Source organism: Meles meles, chromosome 5 (assembly GCF_922984935.1).
Source record: "Meles meles chromosome 5, mMelMel3.1 paternal haplotype, whole genome shotgun sequence".
Taxonomy (NCBI): Eukaryota; Metazoa; Chordata; class Mammalia; order Carnivora; family Mustelidae; genus Meles; species Meles meles.
Window position 1 is genome coordinate 123,525,038 of NC_060070.1, and position 26,665 is coordinate 123,551,702.

Genomic DNA, 26,665 nt, shown 5'->3' on the forward strand with positions numbered 1-26,665 from the left:
TTCATACTTGGGACCAAGGACCTGGCCTTGCTCCCAGCAAAGCCTCTCTCAGCCTATGTTCACTTTTGATTGTTCTGAATGATATGCTGCATTTGTTTTAATGAAACAAAGACTGACCCATCAATGCATGCAAGTTTCTGCCCAGATATCTGGTGGGACATATTAAGACTCTGGGTAAACCCAGGACTTCTAGATATACCTGAACACATCCCATGCTGTTATCCCTAAATGTGCATTTCTGCCAATATCCACTTAGAGTCAGGAGTATTGGGAAAACCCATCTTAAATGAAAAAACAGAAGTGACTCTTAATCTTACAAAACAAACTGAGGGTTGCTGGTTGGAGGGGGGGCAGGAACAGGGGGGTGGGGTTATGGACATTGGGGTTATGGACATATGTGCTATGGTGAGTGCTGTGAAGTGTGTAAACCTGGCGACTCACAGACCTGTACCCCTGGGGATAAAAATGCATTATATGTTTATAAAAAATAATTTAAAAATTAAATAAAATTTTTAAAAATCTATTTATTTCAACATTAGTTGAAATGTTAAATTCTTTCCCAATGATTTCCTTTCATAATCCTTCTATAACTTTTTGGTTTTTTTCCTCATTTAGCTTCGGCCTAAGCTTTTCTCTCTAAACTACGAGTCTTATTTTAGGACAAAATTACCTCCCCCACCTCAACAAAATGAATTCCCATTCCTTATATCTTTCTCATCAAAAACACATTTTTCCCCTGCAGAGTTGCTTTCATTATCTCCATCAGTCTTAATTACATTTAGCAGAATTTTAACACTTCGAAACCTTAGTGTCTAATGAAAACTAAGTAGTAACCAGTTGTGAACTGTGTGTTACACTGGAATTCTTTAGACCTGAAATTTATTGATACATTTTCTATTTTGTAAAAATATGTTTTTCTGTGGTACAGTCTTTTGATAAAGCATCAAGTATGTTTACCGAAAGACCCAAGTATCCTCAGCTTCTCTGCAACAGTGATGAAGTTCTAGAATATACATGAGGTTCAGTGGGGTGAGGTCCAGAGCTGATGACCAAAAAAGAATTCTTGAGACATCTTTGGTGCAAAATGGTGGTTTATTAAATAAAGCAGGGGGACAGGACCAGTGGGCAGAAAGAGCTGCTGCCCAGGGGTTGTGAGGAGTGGCAGGTTATGTACTATGGTTGTGGGGGAAGGAAAAGGGAGGTTTCAATAGAACTTTCATATGCTAAAGAGGACCTACAAGGCCTTGAGGCCTTGCCATTGTCAAGGTCATTTTTCCCTCTAGCAAGGTATTAACATTAAGATAGTTGGGAGATTCCTAAAAAATGTCATAATTTGTCCCACCCAGGAGGGAGGGTGGGAGAAGGTTGCTGGCTGTCAGCTTTTGGTTTGTCTTCAGCCAGCCCTCTGTTCCCTCATCAATAGGAAACCAAAAGCCAGTAAACCTTATGTTTAGTAATTAATGATTCAGTATTTTGTCCAATTTGGAAAAGACTTAGCTATCCAACAAATTCAATCGGACTTGTCATCCAAGTAAAACTGTAAAGTTTCAGGTTACCAAAGACTGTGAAAGCTATTTTAGCAATTATCCATAAAAACTTTGAGACAGATGAATTTTTATATATATTTTTATTTTTTATAAACATATAATGTATTATTAGCCCCAGGGGTACAGGTCTGTGAATCACCAGGTTTACACACTTCACAGCACTCACCATAGCACATACACTCCCCAATGTCCATAACCCCATCACCCTCTCCCTACCCCCCTACCCCCAGCCACACTCAGTTTGTTTTATGACATTAAGAGTGAAAGACAAATTTAACCGTCATTTGAAACCATCTTTTGTTGAAAAATTGCAAGAGATAACATGAACCTATTTGATATTCAGGAAACCTTTGTAGAATAAAAGTGTTATATTTAATTTGGGGAGCTAATTGAGATAGACATGCCTATCTTAATTAAACCAACAAACGCAAATTAACTTTAATACAGAATATGTTGCAACTATGTCCACTTAAAAGTCAATCAATTTGTTCCTCATTGTCATTTCTTTTCAACCTGGGGTACCTATAGGGAAATCTTAAGTGGGTGTTTTAAGTCCAAGAGGGTGCTGTTTGTTCCCTGATAGTGATGGCAGGACAAGCAGCAGCTGATGGGTGGTGGAGGCACCCAGGATGGTATAGGAGCTGGTTGTACAAGCTACACCCATTGGTGGTGCAGATACAGGAGGAGGGAGTGGGGGAGACAGGAGAGGGGAGGGGCTGCCAGCAAGGCTGGAGGTGGATAAAAGCTCAGACAGAAGGAACTTCCTTTCTGCCTCTGCTGTTGCCATTGTATCCTTTGAAAAGCTTGTGGTGAAGGGGGAGAAGGGGAAAGAAGCAAGTTCTGAAGTTTACCCTTGAGTGCACCCACCCAGTAGAAGATGGAATCTTGGATGCTGCCAATTGTAAGCACTTTCTTCAAGAGAGACTCAGTGAATGGAAAACCTGAGAGTCTTGGTAGAGGGGTTGTAACCATTGAAAGGAGCAAGAGCGAGATTACTGTGGCTTCTGAGGTGCCTTTTTCCAAAAAGGTATTTGAAATATCTCACCAAGAAGTATTTGAAGAATAATCATCTACGTGATTGTGTGCGCATAGTTGCTAACAGCAAAGATAGTTACTAATTGTGTTACCTTCCAGATTAACCAGGGTGAGGAAGGGGAGGATTAAAACTCATTTATCTGGAATATTTCATAGGAGTTCTTGTAAAATTTGGGAACCAAAATAGTAGTTTTCCTTGTGTCTCTGCAGTATGGGTTGACCAGAAAATTGGATATTGTAGAAATAGAACTTTACTCAGGAAAAATTTAAAAAAAAAAGAAAGAAAATTAAAAAAAAAAAAAAAGAACTTTACTCAGACTGCCATTCTCTTATTTGTGATTACACGTTATTTTTCCTGATTGAAATTTTTCGTTATTTTGGTAATAATACCAAAATATTAGTAGAGTCCTTCTAGAGAATTGCTGGCAATTTGATCTTGAGCAGATGGACTATGTTAGGTCCCCCAAAAAAATAGGTACCCCAGTAACGGGTCTGTGATTAAAGGAGCGAGACTGATACAAAGCGAAATTCAAGCAAAGCTTTATTTCTCGCCAAGCATACAGAATCAAACCGACCCTCAAACAGACCGGTTGGGGCTGCCCCTTACAGAGAGGACAACCCCTCCCTGCTTTCCAGACTAACTTTTATAGAGCAAAGGCCATGTGGTTGGGCCTGGCCTCACACAGGTGGCTAACTGAAATACAATTCACCCCACAGTAGCCACGGAAACTAGCCCATCACCTTGTTAGCTAGGAGACAGTATGGGCCTCCACTGATTGAATACCTCCACCGAGCCTGACCCACCCTTGTACTTGGACTTTGTTACCTGGGACTGGTTTCGGGGACTTGTTTTTAAGTAAGTTCCCCTGGGGAGGGGGGGCAAAGTAAATTTAAGTTTTACAACAAAATGGCAGTTAAACTGGGGTGGAGCTGCTCTGGCTGAATAGGCCCTTACAGATAAGGGTGTGCAGCTGCGTGCTCTGCAGTTAGTCACTATTTTACTTTAAGAAGTGTGAGTTTCATCTGGTGCTTTTCTCAGAGAATCAGTTACACAGCCATGGCGACTCCTAATTGACTGAAAGCAAACGCAGTGACTTCTTTGAAGTTCTCTTCTCACAGGAAATTGCAGGGTTGATAAAAATTCAGGGTTCTGGGGCACTTCAATTTTTTATTACTCGATGCACACAATTATTATGTATGCTAAACCTTTTTCTTACTGTGGAAATTGTCATTTTGTGATGCTGTAAAAATTACTACCCTCCAGAAAAGACTCTGAAGAGCAGTTGTAGAAGTCCCCTGTGTGGGACCGGCAGCTCCTGTGGTGAATGAATTCAGCCAAGGCAGGACACAGGAAATAGGAGTTTATGGAACACACTGCAAGGGAGCAGTGGACAGGACCGCAAAGGAGACACTGTCGGCCAGGGAGCAGTGGTGATGTAGCTACAGGGAAGTCAGGGAGTGAGGAGGTATGGAAAGGGATGGATTTTCCCTTTTCTGGTACCTCTGCCCAGCCATAAGTAGCCCATTGGTCAGAAACGAGAGCTTCCTCCTGTTTCCAGATGGGTTTCCTGATGTGCCTGTTTGTCCTCAGCCTGGCAGTCACCGCGGGCCGCTCTTCCTTACTCAGAGTTCCAGGGCTCAAGCCTGCTGCCTGAAAGCGCCCTCTACACCAGGTTTTAAAGTACGTGAAAGTGCACAAAAATGAATTTATAAATAATTACTGTTTGTACAATTCTTCACAACAAACTGTTGCTTTGGCTCCCAGCAGGGGGAGCTGGAGATAAACAATAGTAGAGCTTCCAGCGTGGACATCTGTGCAACTTTCCGGGATCCACTGGAGACTTTGACGGGGGATGGAAAGTGAAGGAGAAATGACTGAGAGACAGTTCATGCTGAGGAGATGGGAACAAAATGTGGACATGCCCAGGAAATAGTATCTTCTGTGCCAGTTAGGCCATGGATTGATTTAATGTCAAGTCATTCTACAAACAGATATTAAATTGGACCAGACAGAAAGTGGGATTTTGTTGCCTGTGTATCTGAAAAGGTATTAACTTGTAAAGATGTCCTTGCTGCCAATCGAAAATCAAGAGTATTTGAGAATGACTTTGAAAAGAGACCCTGAGACCCTATGGTGCCCTTGTAAAATCTAACCATTGCAGAAACACCTGCTTTGAATTAAAATTAAGGAGTATAAACTAATGTTTTTAAAGAGTTTGCCTACAGCTAATTTCCACACCTGAAATTCTTGGCCTCTGTTAGTAGCATACCTGGAAATTAAAAGTTTTGAGTGCTTCAATTTAATATTTGGTGCTCCTTGGATTGAATTTAATATGTTGAATGTTTTCAATTTGATTTGTAGTAGAGGCTTTAGCATTTTCTACTTCTGTGCAAATTTCTTAAAGCAGAATTATTTGCATGTTTTTCTGCCTTCACAGAAGGCAAAGTTTCTTTTCTTTCCTTTCCTTTTCTTTTTTTTTATAACAAAGTAGACATTCAATTATTTATTTCATGTCCTCCACACTAGATGTGGGCCCATGTTTATGTATTTCTCATTCATCATTGTATTCCCAGCATTAGATCACTGTCTGGCTTATAATCACCACTCAAGAATATCTGTTGATTGCAAGATAAACAGACTTCATAAGCACAGAGAAAAATTTGGTCGTTGTCAGAAGAGAGAAGTTAGGAGGAATGGGCAAAATAGGAGAAGGAGATGAAAATTTTAGGATAGGAGGAGATTTCTTAAACAGGACACAAAAAGCACCAACCATTAAAAAAGACTGATGAGGTGGACAACACTGAAATTAAAAACTTCTGTTCATAAAAAGGCACATTAATACAATGAAAAGGCCAGGCCAGGGTGGGAAGTGATGGTTGTAATACATAAAACTGGCAAAGGACTCACATCCAGACATATAAAGAAAGATCCAAATCAGTGAGAAATAAAGATTGGCAATCTAAACTTAAAAAAATGGCCAAGAGGCTAGAAAGTACTAATGAGGGCAGCAGAAAGGCCTACTGACAGGTGGACAGATGCTCCACATCCTTTTTTAGGGAAACACACTGGAAGCATGAGGTGCCCTGAGCACCACCAGAGTAGTCAAAACTGCAAAGCTGACCAGGATGTGAAGCAGCTTTCTGAAGCCTTGATGGGGTGTGAGTGTAGACCATTTCTGAGCACTGTCCGCATTTGCTGTACAGCTAAACACGGGCATACCCAGCGATTCCAGAACTAGGTGTGTCCCCAGAAAATGCATTCACATGTGCACCAGAAGACACATACAAGAATGCCTGCAATAACGTTATTCATAATTGTCTCAAACTGGACACACTCCAAATTCCAAAAACAGTAGGACAAAGAACTGTAGTATATTCAAACAATGGACTACCATAAAGCAAGCATGACACAAAATACTACATATTGTGTAATTCCATTTGTATGAAACTTAAAAATCAAGAAATACTAATCAGGACTGTGATGACTTTGGGGGAAAAGTAGTGTACTTCAAAGATACTTGGTCTGGATGGTGGTCACCAAGGTGTGTTTATTTCATGATAATTCAGTGAGCTGTAAAACTTGTAACTTGTATACATTTATATATGTGTGTTATATTTCAATAAAAAGTTAAGAAAAGTTTTAAATACTAATTGACTAATGAATGGATTAACAAATGAATATTAAGAAAGGTTTCTTTCTGATTTAACTGGGCATCAGCTGGACTTTGGCACTGTCCCTTACCATGATTAGTGAGTTGTTAGTAAGTGTGTGACCTGGGTTTGTAAATTGTACTTGTTTGTTGCATTGATATTTGCCTGTAGTGATTCTTAGTTTCTTTGTAAAATATTAACCTTGGGCTGAAATTAGCAGATACATTTTTTGCAAACTACTCCTAGATTTTAAAGCTTATAAAAAATTGAAATGTATGGTTTTTAATGTCTTCTTGAGCTCTCATAATTGAGTTTTGATCACATTTTATAGTAGAGTAGCTAACACATGGTTTTAAAAAAAAAAAGACAAAGAGGACTCCCATTCTTAAAGCTCATCAGCTCAGACAGAGGAGCAGATGTCCATTTCAGGGAGTCCATTTCAGGCCAGAGAAGACAGGGAATGTCCTTGAAACAAAAGGAGTTTTGGCACCTTCATGGGAATATTCCTTCAGGGCCCTGTTCTGAGGTAGACTAACCGATAATTGGCTTCAGTTATCATAACCATTAACCAGTAAATGAATGAGGAAGAAAGCCCCACATACAAGAAGAATAACCTGGGTCTATTAAGAGGAAGAACAGTGAAAGAGTCAGAGTCCCCTTTATTAGCTTCATCTGGCAAGCTGTGTTTATTAGGAGGAGTAGGCTTATTTAGATATCATCATCCAACACATCAGGAAGGTTACTATTAGCCTGGTGAGTGGTCAGACATATTCTGTCAAGGTTTGAATCCTGATTGAAGGTCATGAAGGCCTAGACATAGGGTACCTCAGTCCATTTGCCCTTTTTCCTGCAGAACAGATCTAAATGGTAGATCATACTGAAACTCAGCGTCTCATTAATTGGCCATTTTTCCTCATCTAATAAGGAGTACCGAGGCCATGAATGGTTACAGAGAAAATCAGTCTTGTCTTTCTTAAATCTTGTGATCCGAATTGATGCTAGTGGGTTAAAAGACACCCCAAGGGAGAGCCCTTGGGGACTGAAGAAGATCCCATGTTCCTAGAGAAGCAGAGAAGGTCCATTAACAAGAAAATCCCCCATACTCCCCTGTGACGTCCTATGCAGGATATGTCAGAGGTTCCCAGTGTCAAACTGACTGGAGGTGTGCCTAGAACAAAACTGCTGTGAACACTCCCAGCCTTGTAGGAGGGATGTAAGAGGGATGCTGTTGCCCCCGCCCCCACAGCATTCTAGACTACAAATTGGTGCTGGTGAATTCACTGAAATACTGTGGCATGCCATGAATAACCTGCCATTTTTAACCTATGGAAAAAATAGACGTTTTATGAGGAGAAATTACCCAATATTGTGATTCAAGCTGCGATTAGAGGACACTGATGAAAAATTGTAAAGATAGAAATCCATCATGGTCTAAGTAACATCCCAACGCATGTAGTCTTTACGGTCAACTTTCCTAGGTGTGGGCCAAAGTGGGTGAAGAGAATGGGAGATAGACTCCCAGTCAGATGATAGGTACACTTTTGGAGAGCACAGAATAATGTTTAACTTGTTGAATCAGTGTATTGCCATCTGAAAAATAACATAACATTGTCTGTCAATTACACTCATAAAAGTGAGTCATAAAAAATTAAATTGTTTTACCTTATTAGAGGTTTTTAAAAAGTGGGTTTAATACTTTCTACCAACTGGCACATTAGAAATTCACAATTATTTTTACCTTAGCCATTGTTTGAAAGACTAGTTGTTTGTCTGAAAGTGTTTTGAAAGCACTTGAAGGTATTATGTGCTATTCTCTTATATGCTAACAGCTATTATATGGCTGTTAAAGTAGGAAGTGCAATCTTAACACCCCACTAGATAATTTATAATTTGAGCAAGAAAAATCATTCATGGCCAGTGAATAGTGTTTGTTAACAAATAGCTGGACCGTGAGTCTGATGAACTGGCAGTGTGGGGGGGCGGGGAGTGAAGTTTGCTTTTTGGTGTCTTTCCAGGTGTCTTTCCAGTGTCTTTCAGGAAAATCTTCCCTGTGCTTTGTCATTGCTTCCCCCGCCTTCCAACATGGGATCTGAGGGCCAGCAGTCAAGGGAGATAAACTTTCTGGCCAGTCATGCTGGGCCATTGTTGAATCCAAGGTCCCCTTCCTTCTCCTCTCTTTATCCTGAGTTGTGTGGATGGAGCTGGGGGCTGGGCTGGACTTGAGGACTGCAGGGTGGGGGGGGGGGGGCAGTGTTGGTGCAGCTCGAGAACTCCTACTTCTAGAAAGTTCCTGGAATAAGGATTATTAGATGGCAGGGCTCATGTCTTCCTTCATCTCTGTTGCATGTGTGAGAATGAAGTATCACAAGAACAACTTGCCTCTGTTCTTGTTTTTTGTTTTTTTCCCTCTGTTCTTGTATAGAATTCCCCTAATGTCTCTCAGGCCTTGAAGAGTCTCGCCGTTGGGCAGGGAAAGTTGGTGGCAGTGCGGGATGGACCTGGAGATTAATATTGGTCCTTGTTCATTCATTATTTTTCAATTAAGATGGGTTTTCTCAATACACCTGACTCTAAGTGGATATTGGCAGAAATGCACATTTGGGGATAACAGCATGGGATGTGTTCAGGTATATGTAGAAGTCATGGGTTTACCCAGAGTCTTAATATGTCCGACCAGATATCTGGGCAGAAACTTGCTTGCATTGATGGGTCAGTCTTTGTTTCATTAAAACAAATGTAGCAGATCATTCAGAACAATCAAAAGTGAACACAGGCTGAGAGAGGCTTTGCTGGGAGCAAGGCTGTGTCATTGCTCCCAAGCAGGAAAACACTAGGGAGCAGCAGGACAGGGTGTGTGTGGTAGGATCCACAGTGTCCTCCCTGCTTCTCCTCTTCCAGCTGCCTGCTGGGGGCTCTGCAGGAGAGTGCATCCCCTCCCCCTCCCTGTGTCTCCCTGGGGTGGGTGAGAGCACCAGGGAGCGCCGCTGGTGTCTCCATCTGTCCTATTAGTGGAGGCCCTGGCTCTAGAAAGATTCTTGTCATCTTCGAACTGCTAGTAGTATCTAAATTTTAAGATTTCCCAAATGTAAACAAGGACAAAGGACCATGATGCTTGTCTAATGAGGAGGCTATGTTTTAGAAAATGAAAAATGTGAATTTCACCATGAAAAGTGTGAAAATAAATTTGCCCCAATTTCTTGTTTCCTGGTTTGTTTGTATCTAAGCAGTTATTCTCCAATGAATTCAATGCACCCATAGCTATTTACAGAGTATGGAGTATGTGTTAGGTTGTATTCTATGTACAAAGCTGACAAAATCCCTATCTTCACAGATTTTACATTCTGTCAGGAGACAGCAAACCACAATGCCATATAATCTACATCTGTTAGAGGAGTGGGGAGCATGGGACAAGGAAGGAGATCAGGTGGGGCAGTTGTGCGGGCAGGAGTTGCTGTGGGCAGGCAGTGGTGCTCCATAAGGTGACCAGTGTAGGCAGTGAGATGGGAACGAAGATGTGGAGGAGGTGGGGTACCAGCCTGTGAGGATCCCAATGGAAAGAGTGTCTCCACAGGGAAGAAAATTCTGGGCAAAGCTAACAGAGTGCTTGGATCATCAAGGAGCAGAGAAGGCAAGTATTGGCTGGAGCAGACTGAATGAGAAGGAGAGAAGCAGGAGTTGAGAGTCGGAGAGCTCTGGGAGGTCTTCCTCTTGGGATTTCAGACCATGTGGGGAACTGGGGAGCCATTGCAGGGCTTTGAGCCAAGTAAGGACATGGTTTTACTTACAGGTTAAAAGGGTCACACACAAGGGGTTGGGGAGAGGATAGTCCCAGGGAGACTAGTCACTGTCATCCCCCAGGTGAGACCGATAACTCAGCCACATTTGAGTATCATAGGAGGTGATAAATCGCTCTTCAGAAGTCCAGCAGGGCTGGTCCTGCAGAAGATTGTTTCATGGCTTGTCCACCAGTCCGCAGAAGGCTGAGGGCTGTCGGAGGTGGTGGTGGCTGGAACCTTCTTCTGTAGCTAGTACTGATTTGGTGCCTATGACCTATAGAATAGGGGAATATTTTAATGGAAGCAACTGTGGGCTCCAGTTTTCAGTGCACATGGAATTCAGCAGGGGAGAAACACATGTACAGAAATAATAAACTTAGGAGCAGGTGTGGGGAAGTTGCTGGGTGTGGACCCATGAGCAGAGAGTTCCCACCTAGGCCACAGTAGTGCTCTTTGGTGCGTTTTCAGTCCTGTCCTAAGAGGAGGCAGGTTAGAGCTGTGGTTCTCAGAGTGTGGCCTCTGGAACATCAGTATCCACATCCCCACCACCTCCTTAGAAATGCACATTCTTGGACCCACTCCAGAACTACTGAACCAGGAGCTCTGAGGGTGGAGCCCAGCAGTCTGTGTTTCACAGGCCTTCCTGGTGATTGTGATGCCTGTGGAAGGTTAGAACCATTGAGTTAGAGTCCTTCATGGAAGGACCTCCTGGAGCCAGGAGTACAGGCTGCTGAGGGAGTGTCATTGACACCGTTTCTGGGTCTCAAAATTGTAAGATGATCTTTCCCTGATTTAGAATGGTCAGAGCTGAGTCCCTCAGGTCAGGGCCTCCTGCCTGACACTTACCTCCTCCTGCCTGGGACTCCCAACTGACAGTGTGTTCCCTTCCCCTGGCCTTTTGTCTGTGTCCACAAAGGAGTTCATGGCCTCCCTGGTGAAGACCTTCCTCACCTGGGAGGAGGCCATCCCGCACATCCATAATGTCTAGGCTATCGACAACAGGCTGTATGCCTGCTTTTTCCGACAAGAAAGCTTCTGTGAATCTGTCTATTCAGTCGTGAAGGTGACAGATGGGTGGTTGACCTATATTAGGTCCTGCAGTGTTAGAGTCAGGAACCATCTCAGAGCCAAGTAACTCAGTCCTTTATTTTTCAGATGAAGGAAAGGAAGTCTTTCACTTATTCGGTTATTCAGTATGAATATATAGAACCCCTACTAAGTACCAGGTTCCCTTTTAGATACCTGGACACATCAGTGAACCAAAGAAAGTTCCCTGCACTGCAGCATTTATTTTCTTGCCATGGCCCGCATGACAAATCGACCAGGAAGCACAAGGTTAAGAGGATGGTAAAAAGAAGAGGATGGTAAAAAGAAATTAAAGAGACAAAGAGATGGGGGCAGGAGGAGCATAGGGGATGATTTCCACCAATGCCGAGTTTATTCAAGGCAACAAGGCATTATATAGCCAACAGTAACTATTTTTAACTGATTACAAAAGAATTTACTACGTTCACAAAAAACCCTCCAGACTTCCCCATTATCTACTTCTCACAGTCTAAATGCAGACTCTCCAAGGCCAGTGGTCTCTGTCTTCAGATAATTCCTTAACCAGCTGCACTGACTCCAAAGTAACTCAAAACATACAAGAAGTAACAACAAACCTGAGAGTGATTCATAAGCTGTGCTGGAGCAAGGACCAGTTATGAATTAATGACCCCAACCAAATTGCTCTCATCTAACAAGTGAACGTGTGGGAAATCACGTAGGCGAGTGCACAACACATAGCACAGACCCTTTCTCAGTGATACTCAACTTTTCCATCCTAAACCTTTTGTTAGGCTACTTGGACTTTAAAGGAGACACAAGTCAGGGCCTGGTTTGGTCCTCGTCTCAAGCCTTATCATGGCCTCCCACATATTCTAGAGGCAAAAAGCAGATAGATGGGTGGGGGCTAGAGGATGTTAGATGTTAGTGAGTAGGCATTTTGAAGAGAGGATATCTGAGGCCGAGAGTTGCAAAAAGAAGAACACACATGTGAAACACTTGAGGAAGGAGGGGGGCTGGTGAGTCTATGCACACACAGAGTCCACATAGTTGGTAAGAAAGGTGAATGGAGGGTGGGGAGAAGTGACAATCCTGGAATAAAGAGGTGTTCCTGGTCCATGGGCACAGAGAAGAGATTGATCATGAAAAGCTCATGAAGAGGACACACTTGAGCAGGTACCTGAGTGAAGCACATAGTGTTCCAAATAGTCATGCGGTTTGATGGACTGGACACAGGGGCACAGAACATGGTTACTGTGGTTATGAGAGTTAACCAAACAGTCGAGAGACTGGAATGTGTGTGCTCTGTGGGGCACAGGTATGGAATTTGGGTGGAAATGGACAGGGATTTTGTGGGGAGTGGGAGGGTGGAGGCAGATGTCAGCGTAGAGAAGTCTTTGTGTGCTGTGTAATGGAGTTTGGATGCAGACCTAAGGAAATTTTAAACAGAACTGTGCAGAGGGTTGCTGTAACAGCATGAAGGATGGAGACTGGAGGCATGGATATAGTTACACAGAGGAAGTTTGGCTGTCTGACTCCATGTAGGGGCAGCTTGGAAGAGGAAGCATCTGGCTTCAGAGAGGTTTGGAAAGTAGACTCAACTGAGAGTGAAGGTTTGGGGACAGAGTCTAGAGGTGGGACAGAAGACTACAGAGAGTCAGAGGGCTCGCAGGATGTAAGGAAGGCTGAAGGATTGGGGATATTTTAATCATTGTCCTATCACAGATGGGTCCAATCATGAATTAGTTCAAGATTTGAGTTTGAAGTATCTGTGAGGAATGGCAGAGCTAACCCCCAGGGATGTGGATATTCGGGAAGGAGCTCAGGAGGTATGTAGGGTTGTCAATGATGGAAATGATGACCAAGTGGCAATGGGTGTGCAAGCAGATTCCCTAGAGAGTGTGTGAGTTGAGAAGAGCAGAGAAGGATGGATCCTGGGACCAAATTCCTCCTTCTGTCACTCTGGGCGATGGACCGCTACCCTCATGGTTGGGGAGAAGAGCCCGCACTCTGTGCCTGCATCAGTCCCTGTGATCTTTCCTTCTGTTCCCTGAGGCAGGGCTACTGTTTTGCTCCCTGTAGAGGCCACTCCTCAAAGCGACCCCAGAACGCAATGCTGTCCCTGGAGTTGTGCACAGAAAGACTCTGCCGGGATTCCTGGATTCTCCAGCTTCTCTCTTGCAGGTATGGGCTCTACCCATCAAGTGCACATCCGAGCACAAGGGAGGATGGGGTCCAAGTGCTGTGCATGGACTTGGGGTGGTTTCCGATAGTGGAGAGGGAGAAGTTCCTGGTATTCTCTGAGATATATGCCCAAGACAGTGGGAGGCTGTTTAGTGTGGAGGCTGCTCTGGTGGGTGAGGGACAGCTCTTCAGGCAATGTGATCTGGAGCATCTTCAACCTCATTCTGGGCCAGGTGAAGGCAATGGCTTTTTTCATTTCAAGTCAGTGCTCTTTCTGGGAGGGAGGGACGGGTGTTCCTGGGTAGGCTTGGCTGGTCTGTTCTGGTCCACGCCCCTGACAGGGTCTCTGGCTGGGCACAGAGGCCTTCTTTCCTAGGGCCTCTCCTTGGGAGCCAGCTTTAGGTGAGCCTGAACGTGCTGATGCTCTTAACCCTTGGGGCTGCCTACCACACCAAGAGAGATCATACCACAAAGTGGCAGGAGATGCAGGAACAGGAGAAACTACACAAGGACAAGCAAAAGGACTAGAACACAAAGGAAAATGTGCTGAATGCCAGAGGTAAGGCAGGGCAGGGGCCAAGGCCTATGAATGTGGAAGCTGGTGTGGAGGAAAAGTGGACAGGAGGGCCCTTGGCCTGGGCAGGTGGCCAAGTAGTTTCAGAGAGGACAGTTGCAGCTGCAGAGGTTTGAGGGTTGTGGAGTTAGATCTTCTTATAGGATACAGAGAGAACTTTTGGTGGATTTTCCAGGTGCAGTCTTTGCTGTTCTTAGTGATGGGAGTTTATGCCCAATTTTCACTTTCTTTCAGATGATCTGCAAGCAGATCTTGGTAAATTCTGTTCTTTCTCCAGAACTTTCTGCATTCCCTTTATAGAAAATATTCTGGTTCTCAGCTCACTGTTTCCTGTGTTGCCTTTCAGACTGGAGGAAATCGTTTACCTGGCTGGTGAGTGACTTTCCAGATATCCTTGTGTCTTCCATCTTAATTAAGCCAAGAGTTATCCCCTCTCCTTGTGTCATGCAGAGGCATGTGGACCCTTCCCTGGGGCAGAAGTGGGAGCTGGTGGGAGGCAGACCCTGCTCTGTGAGCTTTCCCTGACCTGTGCCTCTATTTTCTACCCAGTGCTTGGGAATCTGGGGGTGATGGTGGTCCCCGGAGTCTGTTGTGCATCTTGGCTTTATTCTAATGCTGACCTACTCACCACATTGTTTGCTTTTTAGCCTTTAATATAACTAGTTCTGTTAGCACCTGGAATCAAAAGCCAGCCACTGTGAAATTTTATTTAAAAAGCTATAGAAATAAATGGAGTTCATTAAACAAAGGAGTGGTCCTGACCACATAATACCAACCGGGGAGAGTGTGTTTTCTCCCGTTCCTGGAAGTTGTGGTCACAAAGCGGTGGGTAGAGGACTGGAAAGACTATGTGTGAGAGTGCAGTGGGATGAACTGTCAATGCCCCCAAATAGTAATGTGTTATCTGAGAAAGATTGGCCACCTTTACCCCAGAGCTTACCTCACATCCCTGTCCTGAAGTCATCCTCCCTTTTGACTTCTTTCTTAAATATCTCCGTTATCGAAACCACTGAATGTAGTAATAATTTTTTTACAATTATGGAATAATGTATATTTTATTCCCTAAAATATTTTCCTATATTGTATAATTCTCAGTTAATAGGTGCATAATCCAATGAAGGTAGAATAAGGTTTTTTTAAGATTTTCAGGCAAATGACCGCTAAATGACTTGGCGAAGGACTCAAAATAGCTGTGGGCAGGAGTGAAACTCAGCCTGCGTTGCAGACCTCCTGACCTGAGGTCCAGGGACTTTCCCACAATACCTTCCTGTCAACAGGTGGCAGGAGGTCATTTCCTCTCCAGATTTTCCCCGCTCTGCAGCTAGTGTCACCTGTATTCCAGAGGGCAGGCAAGGGTCAGTAGATGAAGGCTGAGCAGGCTTGTTCTGACTGAGTTCTCACCAGGGTGTGCTCCCTTTCAGCCAGGAGGAAGGCACAGCTGTATGCAGGTAAGTGATTCTGGGGTTCCTGGTGGCCTTACCTCCCCAGCCTCAACTCTGCCGCATTCTGTGTCATGTACCCCACATCAGGACAGAGTTGGTGTACATTCTGTTCTTGTCACTTCTGTCTTCTCCCTCTGGAAGACTGCAGGGACCTTTCTTGGGAACACAGATCTGCCTCCATTCTGACCCATTCTCTAACATAGGTGGCTGTTGCGGTTAGCAACACCCTCTGAACACACCTTTTTAACTGATTGTTTTAGTTTTTTCAATGTCAGTAAAGAGATCATTTATAAGGAGAGTCTGGAAAAGGGTAGTGATTGTATAGATTAGAAATTTCCATGTCTAGAAGATTTCAGAAATCATGTTTGCCTGCTTAGTACTTAGATCTTCCTTAGTGGATTCTTGGTCCTGAATCCATTTTACCCTGAAATTCCTACTTTTCATAGATCTAAGTTTGGTTTTCCTGCTTCTTGCTGGTCCTCTGGTATGTTCTTCATTTCACTTCCTCATGCTCTGACTCTTTGTCCAAGATGGGTTTCTTCCTTTAAACATCTTAGTTGCTGAGGATTTAAAGGCTTTAGAGCAGGTGATCTGAATCTGAGATCCAGAGCCTCCAGGACAGTTATGGATTCCACCCTCATTATATACAAAATCTTGTTATTTATGTTTCTGAAGCAGGAAGAATAACATATATTAAAATATATTACACTGCTCCAAGTGTGTGTGTGTTTGTGTGTATGTGTGTCAAAGAAATAAATGCATCGGTTGAATGTTTCCAAAGTATATTTCCCTATAACTCTTGCATCACTCTATTTCAGATGCCTAGATATTGACATTGATGTTTACAGTCTCCTCAAATCTCTAGTTTTGTTCACCTTTGGGAAATGCATTTCCCTTGTAGATTGGCAGAACAAGAAGTTATTTTGATTTCTTTCTGGGTGTTTCTACTGCTGCCCGATGGCTGCTGACATCTCCTTCAGCTTGCTGTCATGATACAGATGCTGGCACCATCAATGGTGGTGGGCTCGGATGGGGCAGTGAAAGTCATGTAGCTGGGATTGGTGGGTGAGAGTGATACTGGATGCTAAAGAGATATCCTTCAGTCCACGGAGTATCATCTGATCCTCAAGTGTCCTGTGACATATCTAACCAATCACTCTCATGGTTACTTCTCTTGTTTGGAGGGCTATGGACTTGAGTCACAAGGCTCTAATCACAGAAGGCTTAGCCCTCCCTGCATCTAGGTGTCTTGGATGGTGGTGGTGGTGGTGGTTGTGTGCCTTCTTATAGGGCAGGGGAAGGCCTTGCATGATTGGCAACTCTCTCTGCAGTGTCTGTCACTCTGGATCCAGAGTCTGCACATCCTGACCTTGCTGTCTCTGATAAAAAGACTAATATGATCTGGATGGACACATTTGGGGATACAAGAGAGACAAAATATCCTGGACTGTGAGCTCAAAACATCAAAGTGATGTTATTGGGTGGTGAAGATCAAGTGTGGAAACAGAAACGAGTGGGCTCTGGGGCGGGGGGGGGGGTCTGTAGGGAAGATGTGAAGAAGTAGGACTGGCACAAGAGTTCCCAGGAAGGGGTTCTGGATTGTGGGCAATTTGCCAATATATACCTGTACCATCACTGTGACTCAACTAATCCTTGTGCAAGTTCTCCACAGGGTAGGGGTTTTCCTGGACCTCAACAAAGGTGATGTCTCCTTTTATAACATGACTGATATCTTCCACATTTTCTCCTTCCCTTTTGCTTCCTCCACTGGCTGTCCATTTCTATACATCATGTCTAGGTCAGGAGATGTGTCCCTGACCATCTTCTCTGTGGTGGGTGGGCCTGGGGAGGACCCTGTGCTTTCTCCTTCTTTGGAAGAGACTGTGAACCTTTCAGGGCAGGGGTTCAGCCCAGGCTCTGATGTTGGTGGTGCTTCCCAAGGAGCCAAATCTCCATTACTCTCTTGTAGCCCTAAGGTTAGATCCCCATAGGGCCCCAACATAGTCTCAGACCCCTCATGGTGGTTCTTATTGAAGCTTCAGACCCCTGAAGCAAAAGGATTGAGGCTGTTCCTTGGTGAGCTGGTGTCCTGCCCTCCTGCTCTGGATACAGACTCCTGGTGTGGTTATGAGAATAGTTAGTTAATACCTCATGCTCAGGTAGCAGAAGATAAAAGTTGACTCTTGTTTGAGCTGATTTGGGGTAGGCTGAATTTTACTACAGGAGGTCATTTTTTTTTGGTAATGAAAATTATTTCTTTTAAAAAATTTTTAATCATCAAAAAAAAATTTTTTAGTCATCATTTATATTTCATTTATATTATTATCAGTGTCCCTATGTAAATTCAGCAAAAATTTTATTTATAAATTTTTTAAAAATTGTTTTCTAAATTCCAGTAGAGTTAATGTACAGGGTTAGATTAGTTTCAAGTGTACCATATAGTGATTCAACAATTCTATACATGTTTCAGTTCTCATCATGGTAAGTGTACTCCACAATTCCCCTCACTTATTTCACCCATCCGTCACCCACCAAGCACCAGTTTGTTCTCTATAGTTGAGTCTTTTGTGTTTGCCTCTTTTTTTTCTTTTTTAGTGTGTGCGTGTGTTTGTTTTTTCATGAAGCCTTTATACTGTTTGGATATGAAGGAGATGAGGGCTGAATGACTCTGCAAATTAAACACAGCTTGAGGTGTGTAGAGGACCCAAAGGCTATGGGTGGGTCACCAGCTCTATTTTGGGAAATGTGCACTCTGATCAGAGGCATTAGTCATCCAAAAATTTCTGGGGAAATGATAGTTGATGGTTTAAGAGAAGAGCAGTCTAATATTCTACTTTATATACTTCCTATGCTGGGATGGATGAAACACACTTACCTGTCTGTTATTTGTGAAACTTGTGCTAGTTACTTCAGGAAATGAAGTATGTGGGTCTGAACTCCCCGGTGTGCCAACACCAGTTGGAAAGAACAGAACTGCTACAAGAATTAAGATGTGAATGAATAAGAGAATTTTAAACCCCTGGTGAACTGCAGAAAGCTTTGACCTTGAACACTGTACTGACTGTCTCTCAGTACATCCAACTCCAATGGTAAAGGTGCATAGAAAACTACATCAAACAAAAGGAAACCAGACTATTGAGGACTCAGACCTTCAGCAATGAAGGTGTGTTCACTTCCAAGGTAGAGAACATTGACCTGCTGCGGTTCTGGGAGAAATGAGAAGACACAGAATTAGAAGTGGAAGATGGAAGTCATAGATACCAGTTCTTGCATGTGACCAATAACAGAAAAAGAACTGTAGAAGCTTTGCTTCTACATTATTTTTCCATTTAGTTTCTACATCTTCCTCTCCTGACTCCACAAAGGCACATGGGTTACAGGGTTCTAGAAGTTTCCAGCTATAGAATTCTATGCTACTCAGAAAGTATATGGCTAGCAAAACAGCATCCCTATTTTCTCCTACGTGGTTTGTGCACTCATCAACGGGGAAACGTTTAGAAGCAAGTGGATGTCAGATACCAAAGCTTCTCCTTCTTATCATGTAGATGTGTTATTTGTCTTTATTATTTACTTTCTTCCTGTCACTTCTTCTTAGGAATGTGATTTTATTCAGATTGCTGGTAGTGATATTTAACATATTGTCTCTATGTAACAGAATAGGAAAAGGGATTTTGACTGAAGTTGAGGAATAAATAATATAACAGTGTTGGATTCAATGTGCGTTTCATTTTGGAGGAAGAGAGAACTTCTTCATTTGTAAGTGTAGCTTTGTAGATGGGTGAAAATGTGGATTTGTTGTGTTGTTATATGAAACTCCCAATGTGGGTAAAATGGTGCATGTGGAAGCTGAGGAACTAAAGGTACAGACTGTGCCCATTATCAGCTTATTGCCTTTTGGATTCAAATCTACCCTGTATTTGCCCTACTTGTTGATACTGGTGCTGGATCCCATAACAGTTTCATTTTTGTCATGTGGAATATTGTTAGCCTTGGTCAGTATAGTGCAGCAGAGGGGAAACAGCAAGACATAGCAGAAGAAATAGTACGGGACCTCAACACCCCACTGACAAACAACAACAACAATAACAACAACAAAACAAACAAAAAACCAACAAGGAAACATTGGAATGAAACCACCGTTTAGTACAAAAGACATATTTACAGAACATTCTGTCCAACAACAGATGTATACTCCTCTTACACACACATGAAATATTCTTCATGTTAGATCATGAGATGGAGCACAGAAATTGTAGCAAATTTAAGAAGATTGAAATCATATCAACCAACTTCTTTGACCACGATGGTATGAAGGTAGAAATGAACAAGAGGATATCAGCCCTTTGTCTGGAGTATCATTTGTGAATATCTTCTCCCATTCTGTGGGTTGCCTCTTTGTTTTGTTGACTGTTTCCTTTGCTTTGCAGAAGATTTTTACCTTGATGAAATGCCAAAAGTTCATTCTCACTTTTGTTTCCTTTGCCTTTGGAGACATATCTTGAAAGAAGTTGCTCTGGCCGATGTCGAAGAGGTTACTGCTTATGTTATCCTCTAGGATTTTGGCAGATTCCTGCCTCACATTGAGGTCTTTTGTCCATTTCAAGTTTATCCTTGTGTATGGTGTGGGAGAATGGTCAAGTTTCATTCTTCTGTACATAGCTGTCCAATTTTCCCAGCACTATTTATTGAAGAGACTGTCTTTTTTCCACTGGATATTTTTTCCTGCCTTTTTTTTAAAAGATTTTATTTATTTATTTGAGAGAGAGCACAAGAAGGCAGAGAGGCAGGCAGAGAGAGAGAGGAAGGGAAGCAGGCTCTCTGATGAGCAGAGAGCCCAATGTGGGGCTCGATCCCAGGACCCTGGGATCATGACCTGAGCCAAAGGCAGAGGCTTTAACCCACTGAGCCATCCAGACACCCCTATTCCTGCTTTGTTGAAGATTATTTGACCATAGAGTTGAGGGTTCATATATGGACTCTCTACTCTGTTCCATCATTAGCCATCAGGGAAATGGAAGTCAAAACCACATTGAGATACCCAATCTTACACCATTAGAATGGTAAAAATTAACAAGACAGGAAACAATAAGTGTTGGAGAGGATGTGGAGAAAGGGGAGCCCTCTGACACTGTTGCTGAGAATGCAAGTTGGTGCAGCCACTTTGGAAAACAGTGTGGAGATTCCTCAAAAAATTAAAAATAGAGGTACCCTATAACCCTGCAATTGCACTACTGGGTATTTACCTCAAAGGTATAGATGTAGTGAAAAGAGGGGGCACCTCTACCCCAATATTCATAGCAGAAATGGCCACAACTGCCAAACTGTGGAAGGAGCCAAAATGTCCTTCAACAGAAGAATGGATAAAGAAGATATGGTCCATATATACAATGAAATATTATGCCTCCATCAGAAAGGATGAATATCCATTTTTTGTATCAACATGGATGGAACTGGAATTATGCTGAGTGAAATAAGTCAAGCAGAGACAGTCAATTATCATATGGTTTCACTTACCTATAGAGCATAAGGAATGACATGGAGGACATTAGGAGAAGGAATGGAACAGTGAACTGGGGGAAAGCAGAAGGGGGGGCGAACCATGAGAGACTGTGGACTCTGAGAAACAAACTGAGGGTTTCAGAGGGGAGGGGGGTGGGAGGTTGGGTGAGTCTGGTTGTGGGTATTAAGGAGGGCACGTATTGCATGGAGCCCAGGGTGTGGTGCATAAACAATGAATCTTGGAACACTGAAAAAAATAAAATTAAGATGTTAAAAAAAAAAAAAGATGAAGAAGAGGAAAGTGAGTAGACCTAAAAATATGTGGAAAATAATTCTAAGCAACTGACTGTGGACCCATGGTTCCTGGACCTGTTTTGTAAGCATATGTAGAACTATAGTTGTATTATTTGCATTATCACTTTAGCTTCACATTGTGTTTTATTCTGTCCTTAATTATGTTTATGTACCTCTCAACCTTACACATGATCAATCATTGACTTTACTTTTTTTTACCTCTGCTCCCATTCACTTACTGGTTATAGAAACTGAATGGGAACCAGATGGAAACATTTGTCTGGAATTATGTGACATCCCTAATCATACCAAGTCCTGAAAGTGCCTCATTTTCTGGAAGAACAGAGAGCTCCAGATGTTTCAAGACCCACGTTCCCAAGGTTTCTAGAAACACTTCACACATCTCTCATGTATTCACCTCCTTCTCCAAACATATAGAAGCTGTCCCTTGGCTTCACAGGGCAAGGCAACTTTGGGAAGGATCCCCAGCCTTCTCACTGGGCTGTCCTTGTGATAAAGAAGCTTTCTTGGCTTCAAAAACAGTGTTTCAGACATTGATTTACTGGGCATTGGGTGCTTGAGTAATGTGATATTGGTGACACAGCTAATATGTTAAAGAGATAATTGGGTGATAGGTATTAAATTAAGGAGGCATATGTTGGAACAAGCATTGGGTGTTACATGGAATTAATGAGTCATTGAACACTGCATCAGAAACTAATCATGTATGGTATTGTGACTAACATAAATAAGTAAAAGGGAAATAAATAATCATCTCAAGGAAGTGAAAATGAAAATACAACATACCAAATTTTGTGGGTTTCAGCAAAAGCAGTTCTGAGAGGATGTTTATAGCAATAAAAAGTAGAAAGATCTCAAATAAAATATTTAACTTTACAACTCAAGTAACTAGAGAAAGAGGAGCAAATTAAACCCAAGTCAACAAGAGGAAAGAAATATCATCATCATCATCATCAGAGTGGAAGTAAAAGAAATAGAGACCAGAAAAAAAAAAAAAAAAAAAACAGGAAGGATTAATGAAATCCAAAGCTGGCTCTTCTCAAAAGTGAAGAAAATGGCAAAACTTTACTTAGTCTAAGAAAATAAAAAGACTCAAACAAAATTAGAAATAAAAGGGAGTTATTACAATTGATAAGTCAGAATTATACAGAATCATAGTAGACTATGAACAATTAAATACCAACAGCCTCATACCTAGCTGAAATGGGTGCATTTCTAGAAACATGCACCAACCAAGACTGAATTAGGAAGACGGACAAAATCAGAACACACCAGTCCCAGCATCTTTAAGGTGCAGGTGGAAGCTGAGCGGCAGGAAGACAGACTTGCTGAATGAGGTGGAGACTCCAGAGAGCCTGGGGTTGTGACATGTGGGGGCCTAAGGTCCCCAAATTGTGACAGGCATACACAAGGATCTCTGGTTATGGTGGTTTTCTGCCCAGTGATAACGAGATTGGCTGTGGCCTGGCTGAGTTCCAGAGCCTTCTCCACTTGCCTCCGTATTCATCCTGGAGCACTGGACACCAGGGCTATGAAACAGGTGCAGCAAGATCCCCAAAGAATTGTGTCCCCACTTCCCGCTACCCCCACCACAATAATAGCTGTCTCTGTGGTCCTGCCTATTTGTCGCTTCCCCTGGAGCACAGCTGGTGGAGGATGGTGTCCTGGGGCAATTTCCATACACAGAAGGATTGATTGTTTTGACTACCATCTGCAGTGAACAGGAATCCTGTCACTCTGCCCTTCATACCAGTGTGAAAAATCAGCCTTCAGGACACTTATCCAGGCCCAAAGCCTCCCTGCACATGCCCAGCCACTGCGGAGGTTTTCTGAATGGTGAAATGGACTCAAAAGTTCCTGCTATGGAGGAGAACTTGCTAGAGACAAACATTAGCTGAAGCCATAGGATGCTAGGAATCTATCCTCATGGTCCTCCCGACCTCAGTCCTGTGAATTTCCTGGATTTATAAGATACATAAACAAAAATAAACAGGCAAAAAGACAGATAAAAGTAAAAGACAAGAAAAAAAAAGGGAAATATAGCCAAAATGAAACCGAAGAATAAGATTTATATAGTACAAAACCAAAAACAAATACACAGAAACACTGACAGAAGAATAAGATGGGAAGGTGGTTATAAAGCTTTGATGTGGGTGAGGAAGGTTATTTCAGTATTTCCTGGGTGTATCTTGTTATGTTTGTTAAAAGACTCAGCATTCCAGAGATACAGGGAAATTAAAACCGGTGTATATACGGGGGTAGTATTGAATAGGGAAAAAGGATTACCTTGAAGCTTATATCTATATCTACCTATCTATCTATCTATCTATCTGTCATCTATAAAGAAAACGGAAAAGAAACATGGATATAAGTATGAAAAAAGTTCAAGTTCAAGTTTTTATGTAATATGTGGTATTAAACATCTAGTTGTAATGGTAAGTAGGTTACAAAAATAAAAGAAGAATCGTGAGAACGAATTTAAAAAAAAGTTGTATCTATGAAAGGTACAGATTTTGTGACAATACCACAGGATAAATATATTGTTTTCCCCTGATGTTGGGGTTTTATAGTTTTATGGGGACCCTGTGGTTATTGTCCTCTTGGTCTTTGGGCTTGTCTTCTGGGGAAGGGGCCTGCCTCATTTTTCAGTCAGTCTTGCTTGGGATGAGCTCTGTGAAAACCAGTTTTTCAGGCTTTGGTTCTCTGGAGGTTTTTGTTCTGTGGCATTTTTGTGTGTGTGTGTGCCTTTTCAGAGGGTTAGTGCAATGGTGCAAATGGTCTAGGTGCAAATGGTCTGCACCTAGTCTTCAGCTTCAGAGAGAAGCCTCAGTCTGCTCTCCTCTGGGTGGTCCAAAACATATAGGCTCCCCTTCTGCAAACTTCGCTGAACAGCACAACCTCCCACAGGTGGCGATTACTCCCAGCCACCATGTCCGTGGTTGCCTGAGGCCCCCGCTTGTCTCTGCACCTCTGTGCAACTAGAACCACAAATCCTGGTGGCTGCTGTGGCTGAGACTGCTGTCTGGGGTCCATGCCCACACTGGGTGCACTCACACCCAGAAGCAGTGCAGGTTGCAGCAGGCTGTGGGTCCAGGGACCTCTGGCAGGAACCTGAGCCAGGCTCTCACAGGCGCGGATGGGGCTGTGCCCAGCCCAAGCTGTGGTGCAAGCAGTGGAAAGCCACGGGCCCAGGGACCACCGACTGGGGCCCCCGCCAGGCTCTCTCAGACATGAGTGGGCACTGGCTGTGACTTTATGTCCGTGCCTGTGGCTGCCCAATTCCACCAATTGCCCCTTAAGACCTTTTGTTCTTTTTGAGTACTTTGATCCAGACTCCAAGTAAAAGCTGGTCCCCAAGAACAGGGCACTTTCATATTGGGCTATTACTTTCTAATGGGTTGCTTCTGGTGGTTCCCTACCCCTTCTGTTTATCCTCTGGTATCACTCCCAGTGTTCCCACTCCACTGACCTCTCCACTGATGCTCTTCTGTCCCTCTAGAGATCCAGAAGTATATAATCTTGCATCTCAGGTTGATTTCATGGGTGTTCAGAGTGTTCTGGTAGATATTTAGCTCAATTCAGGGGACCTGTTGAAACAGGGTCTCCTACTTCTCCACCATCTTGCCCCCTCTGGAACTTCCTGGAATTGACATCTTTCCATCTTCTGACCAGCTTGCCAGTGTGCCTGACCACAGGAGGCTCCCTACCTGATCTCACCAACCTGCCCTTACCCTGGCACTTTCTACCTGACTGGACCCTGAGGAGATGGCCTACCCCAGCCTGAGTGGGGCAACAGTACCTCCAATTTGAACCACAACATGATCCCCCTTGGCATCAGTGGGGGTCAGTGTCTGGGCCTGAGCTTGGGCTATGATGATCCATGACTTTAATCTCTGGCCAGGGACTCATCCTGGAGCACTTTGCGAGCAATCCTGACCTCTAGGCTTCCTTGACCAGTCCCCAGCCACAGGTCCAAGCTCCTACAACTACTGATCACTGTCTGACTCCACCCTCTCATTCAGTGCATTGGCTGTATCCTCCGTCAATTCCTCCTCCCTTTCTTCATCTCCTATTCTGGGTTCCTCCCCTTACCCGGGTTCTACAACTGGGACCTCCCCCCACCATATGTGCCCCTCAGCCCCCTCAGTTTGCTCATGGGCCCAGCTGACATGAGAATGTCCTAAAGGTAGCTGCCCAAACAGTTGTTGTCAACAATGTCACCTATATTGTCCTCTTTCACTCAGGATGCTCCCTGGATACCTGCAAACTACCATCTGACCAATGGCTGCTTCTATACCCATTCAGCCCCTGAGTATGGTTCTGCCTGCCCAAGCCACCTACCCTGAAGCTTCTACCTCAGCTAGGGCTTTCTTCTCAAGCCTGCTCAATGCAGGTCTCTAGTGAGCAGCCCCTGAGCAGGCCATGGCACTATGCTGTACTACCCACACAGCTCCATGGGTATACGGAACAATCTTACCACTGGCCAATGAGTGGCTTCAGCCTGGGGACTCTTTCCATATAGAATGCTCTTTGATGACTGCTGCTCTGGCTCAAAATCTTCCTGGCATGCACAACGTGGTCCCAGCAGCTGGAGCAGTTCAGCAGGGAGAGCCCAGCGACTAGCCTTGTGCAGGATCTCCCATGTTTTCAGAAGGGCCTAGCTTTTATGAAGTGAGGGACTAGTGAATGGCCTCCAGGACTCCCATGCTCTCAACCACCAGAACTTGCCCCACTGTTTCTGCCATGGCTCAGGACCCAACATGATCCTCCCAGGAGAGTCCTCCCTAGGTTTCTCTAAGGAGATTTTGGCAGAGTTGGCTAGAGTGCCTGACATGAGGTGTCAACAGCCTGGCTGTGGCCGGGTCGGGGCTGGAGGAGGAGCTGGGCATGGAACAACTGGGCCTGGATGGGATCCACATGCTGAGCTAACCTTGTGCCCTGCTCTGTGATCCTGCTGTGTAGGATTCATTCTTCAGTGAGTAGCTGCAGTGAGGGGTTTCTCAGCATCATTCTTCTTGGACTTGCCCCATCACTGTCCCTTTTCTCCCATTCCCCTGAACAATAGAGACTCCACTCTGCCTCCAGATCCTCTTTCTAACATGAATGAGGGATCCCAAGAATGAGAAAAAGCAAGGCATTTGTCCAGGTGGCCCCTAAATTCTGTACAAGGGGTGCACCTAGGGAACTCAAGGGAAGGCCTAATGCACGTGTAACTTGTAATTTAAGATTTGAGTCAATATACATGAAAAAATGTTCATCATCACTAGCCATCAGGGAGATTCAAATTGAAACCACATTGAGATACCACCTGACACCAGTTAGAATGGCCAAAATTAGCAAGATAGGAAACAACGTGTGTTGGAGAGGATGTGGAGAAAGGGGAACCCTCTGACACTGTTGGTGGGAATGCAAGTTAGTGCAGCCACTTTGGAGAACAGTGTGGAGACTCCTGAAGAAATTAAGAATAGAGCTTCCCTATGACCCTGCAATTGCACTGCTGGGTATTTACCCCAAAGATAGAGATGTAGTGAAAAGAAGGGCCATCTCTACCCCAATGTTTATTGCAGCAATGGCTACGGTCGCCAAACTGTGGAAAGA

General features: G+C 43.6%; 1 protein-coding gene and 2 pseudogenes across 3 annotated transcripts; all 3 read left to right on the top strand.

Moving 5' to 3' along the window:
* The first annotated feature begins 2,292 nt into the window (after nucleotides 1-2,292).
* On the top strand, nucleotides 2,293-6,412 carry LOC123941372 (60S ribosomal protein L22-like). Of its 3 annotated transcripts, none has more exons than XR_006818272.1 (3): nucleotides 2,293-2,448; nucleotides 4,174-4,263; nucleotides 4,348-6,412. XR_006818272.1 is itself a non-coding variant. In XM_046004422.1 (3 exons), the coding sequence occupies exons 1-3, from the start codon at nucleotides 2,425-2,427 to the stop codon at nucleotides 4,444-4,446; spliced, it is 339 nt and encodes a 112-aa protein (XP_045860378.1). In that variant the 5' UTR covers nucleotides 2,293-2,424; the 3' UTR covers nucleotides 4,447-6,412. The 3 variants fall into 3 exon arrangements, 2 of the variants coding, with proteins under 2 accessions (XP_045860378.1, XP_045860379.1); XM_046004422.1 differs by having other exon boundaries at nucleotides 2,293-2,574; XM_046004423.1 differs by having other exon boundaries at nucleotides 2,293-2,574; nucleotides 4,351-6,412.
* Nucleotides 6,413-12,831: 6,419 nt separating this feature from the next.
* On the top strand, nucleotides 12,832-17,303 carry LOC123942218 (annotated as a pseudogene).
* A 1,780-nt stretch (nucleotides 17,304-19,083) lies between these two features.
* Nucleotides 19,084-25,379, top strand: LOC123942219 (annotated as a pseudogene).
* Nucleotides 25,380-26,665: the final 1,286 nt, after the last annotated feature.

Bases quoted from the DNA above. Each gene is read 5' to 3' on its own strand.
- LOC123941372 (XM_046004422.1), top strand. From the start codon at position 2,425: ATGGAATCTTGGATGCTGCCAATTGTAAGCACTTTCTTCAAGAGAGAC. The intron at 2,575-4,173 runs GTATTTGAAATA...GTTTGTCCTCAG, and splicing joins AGGTGCCTTTTTCCAAAAAG to CCTGGCAGTCACCGCGGGCC. The intron at 4,264-4,347 runs GTACGTGAAAGT...TTTGGCTCCCAG, and splicing joins CCTCTACACCAGGTTTTAAA to CAGGGGGAGCTGGAGATAAA.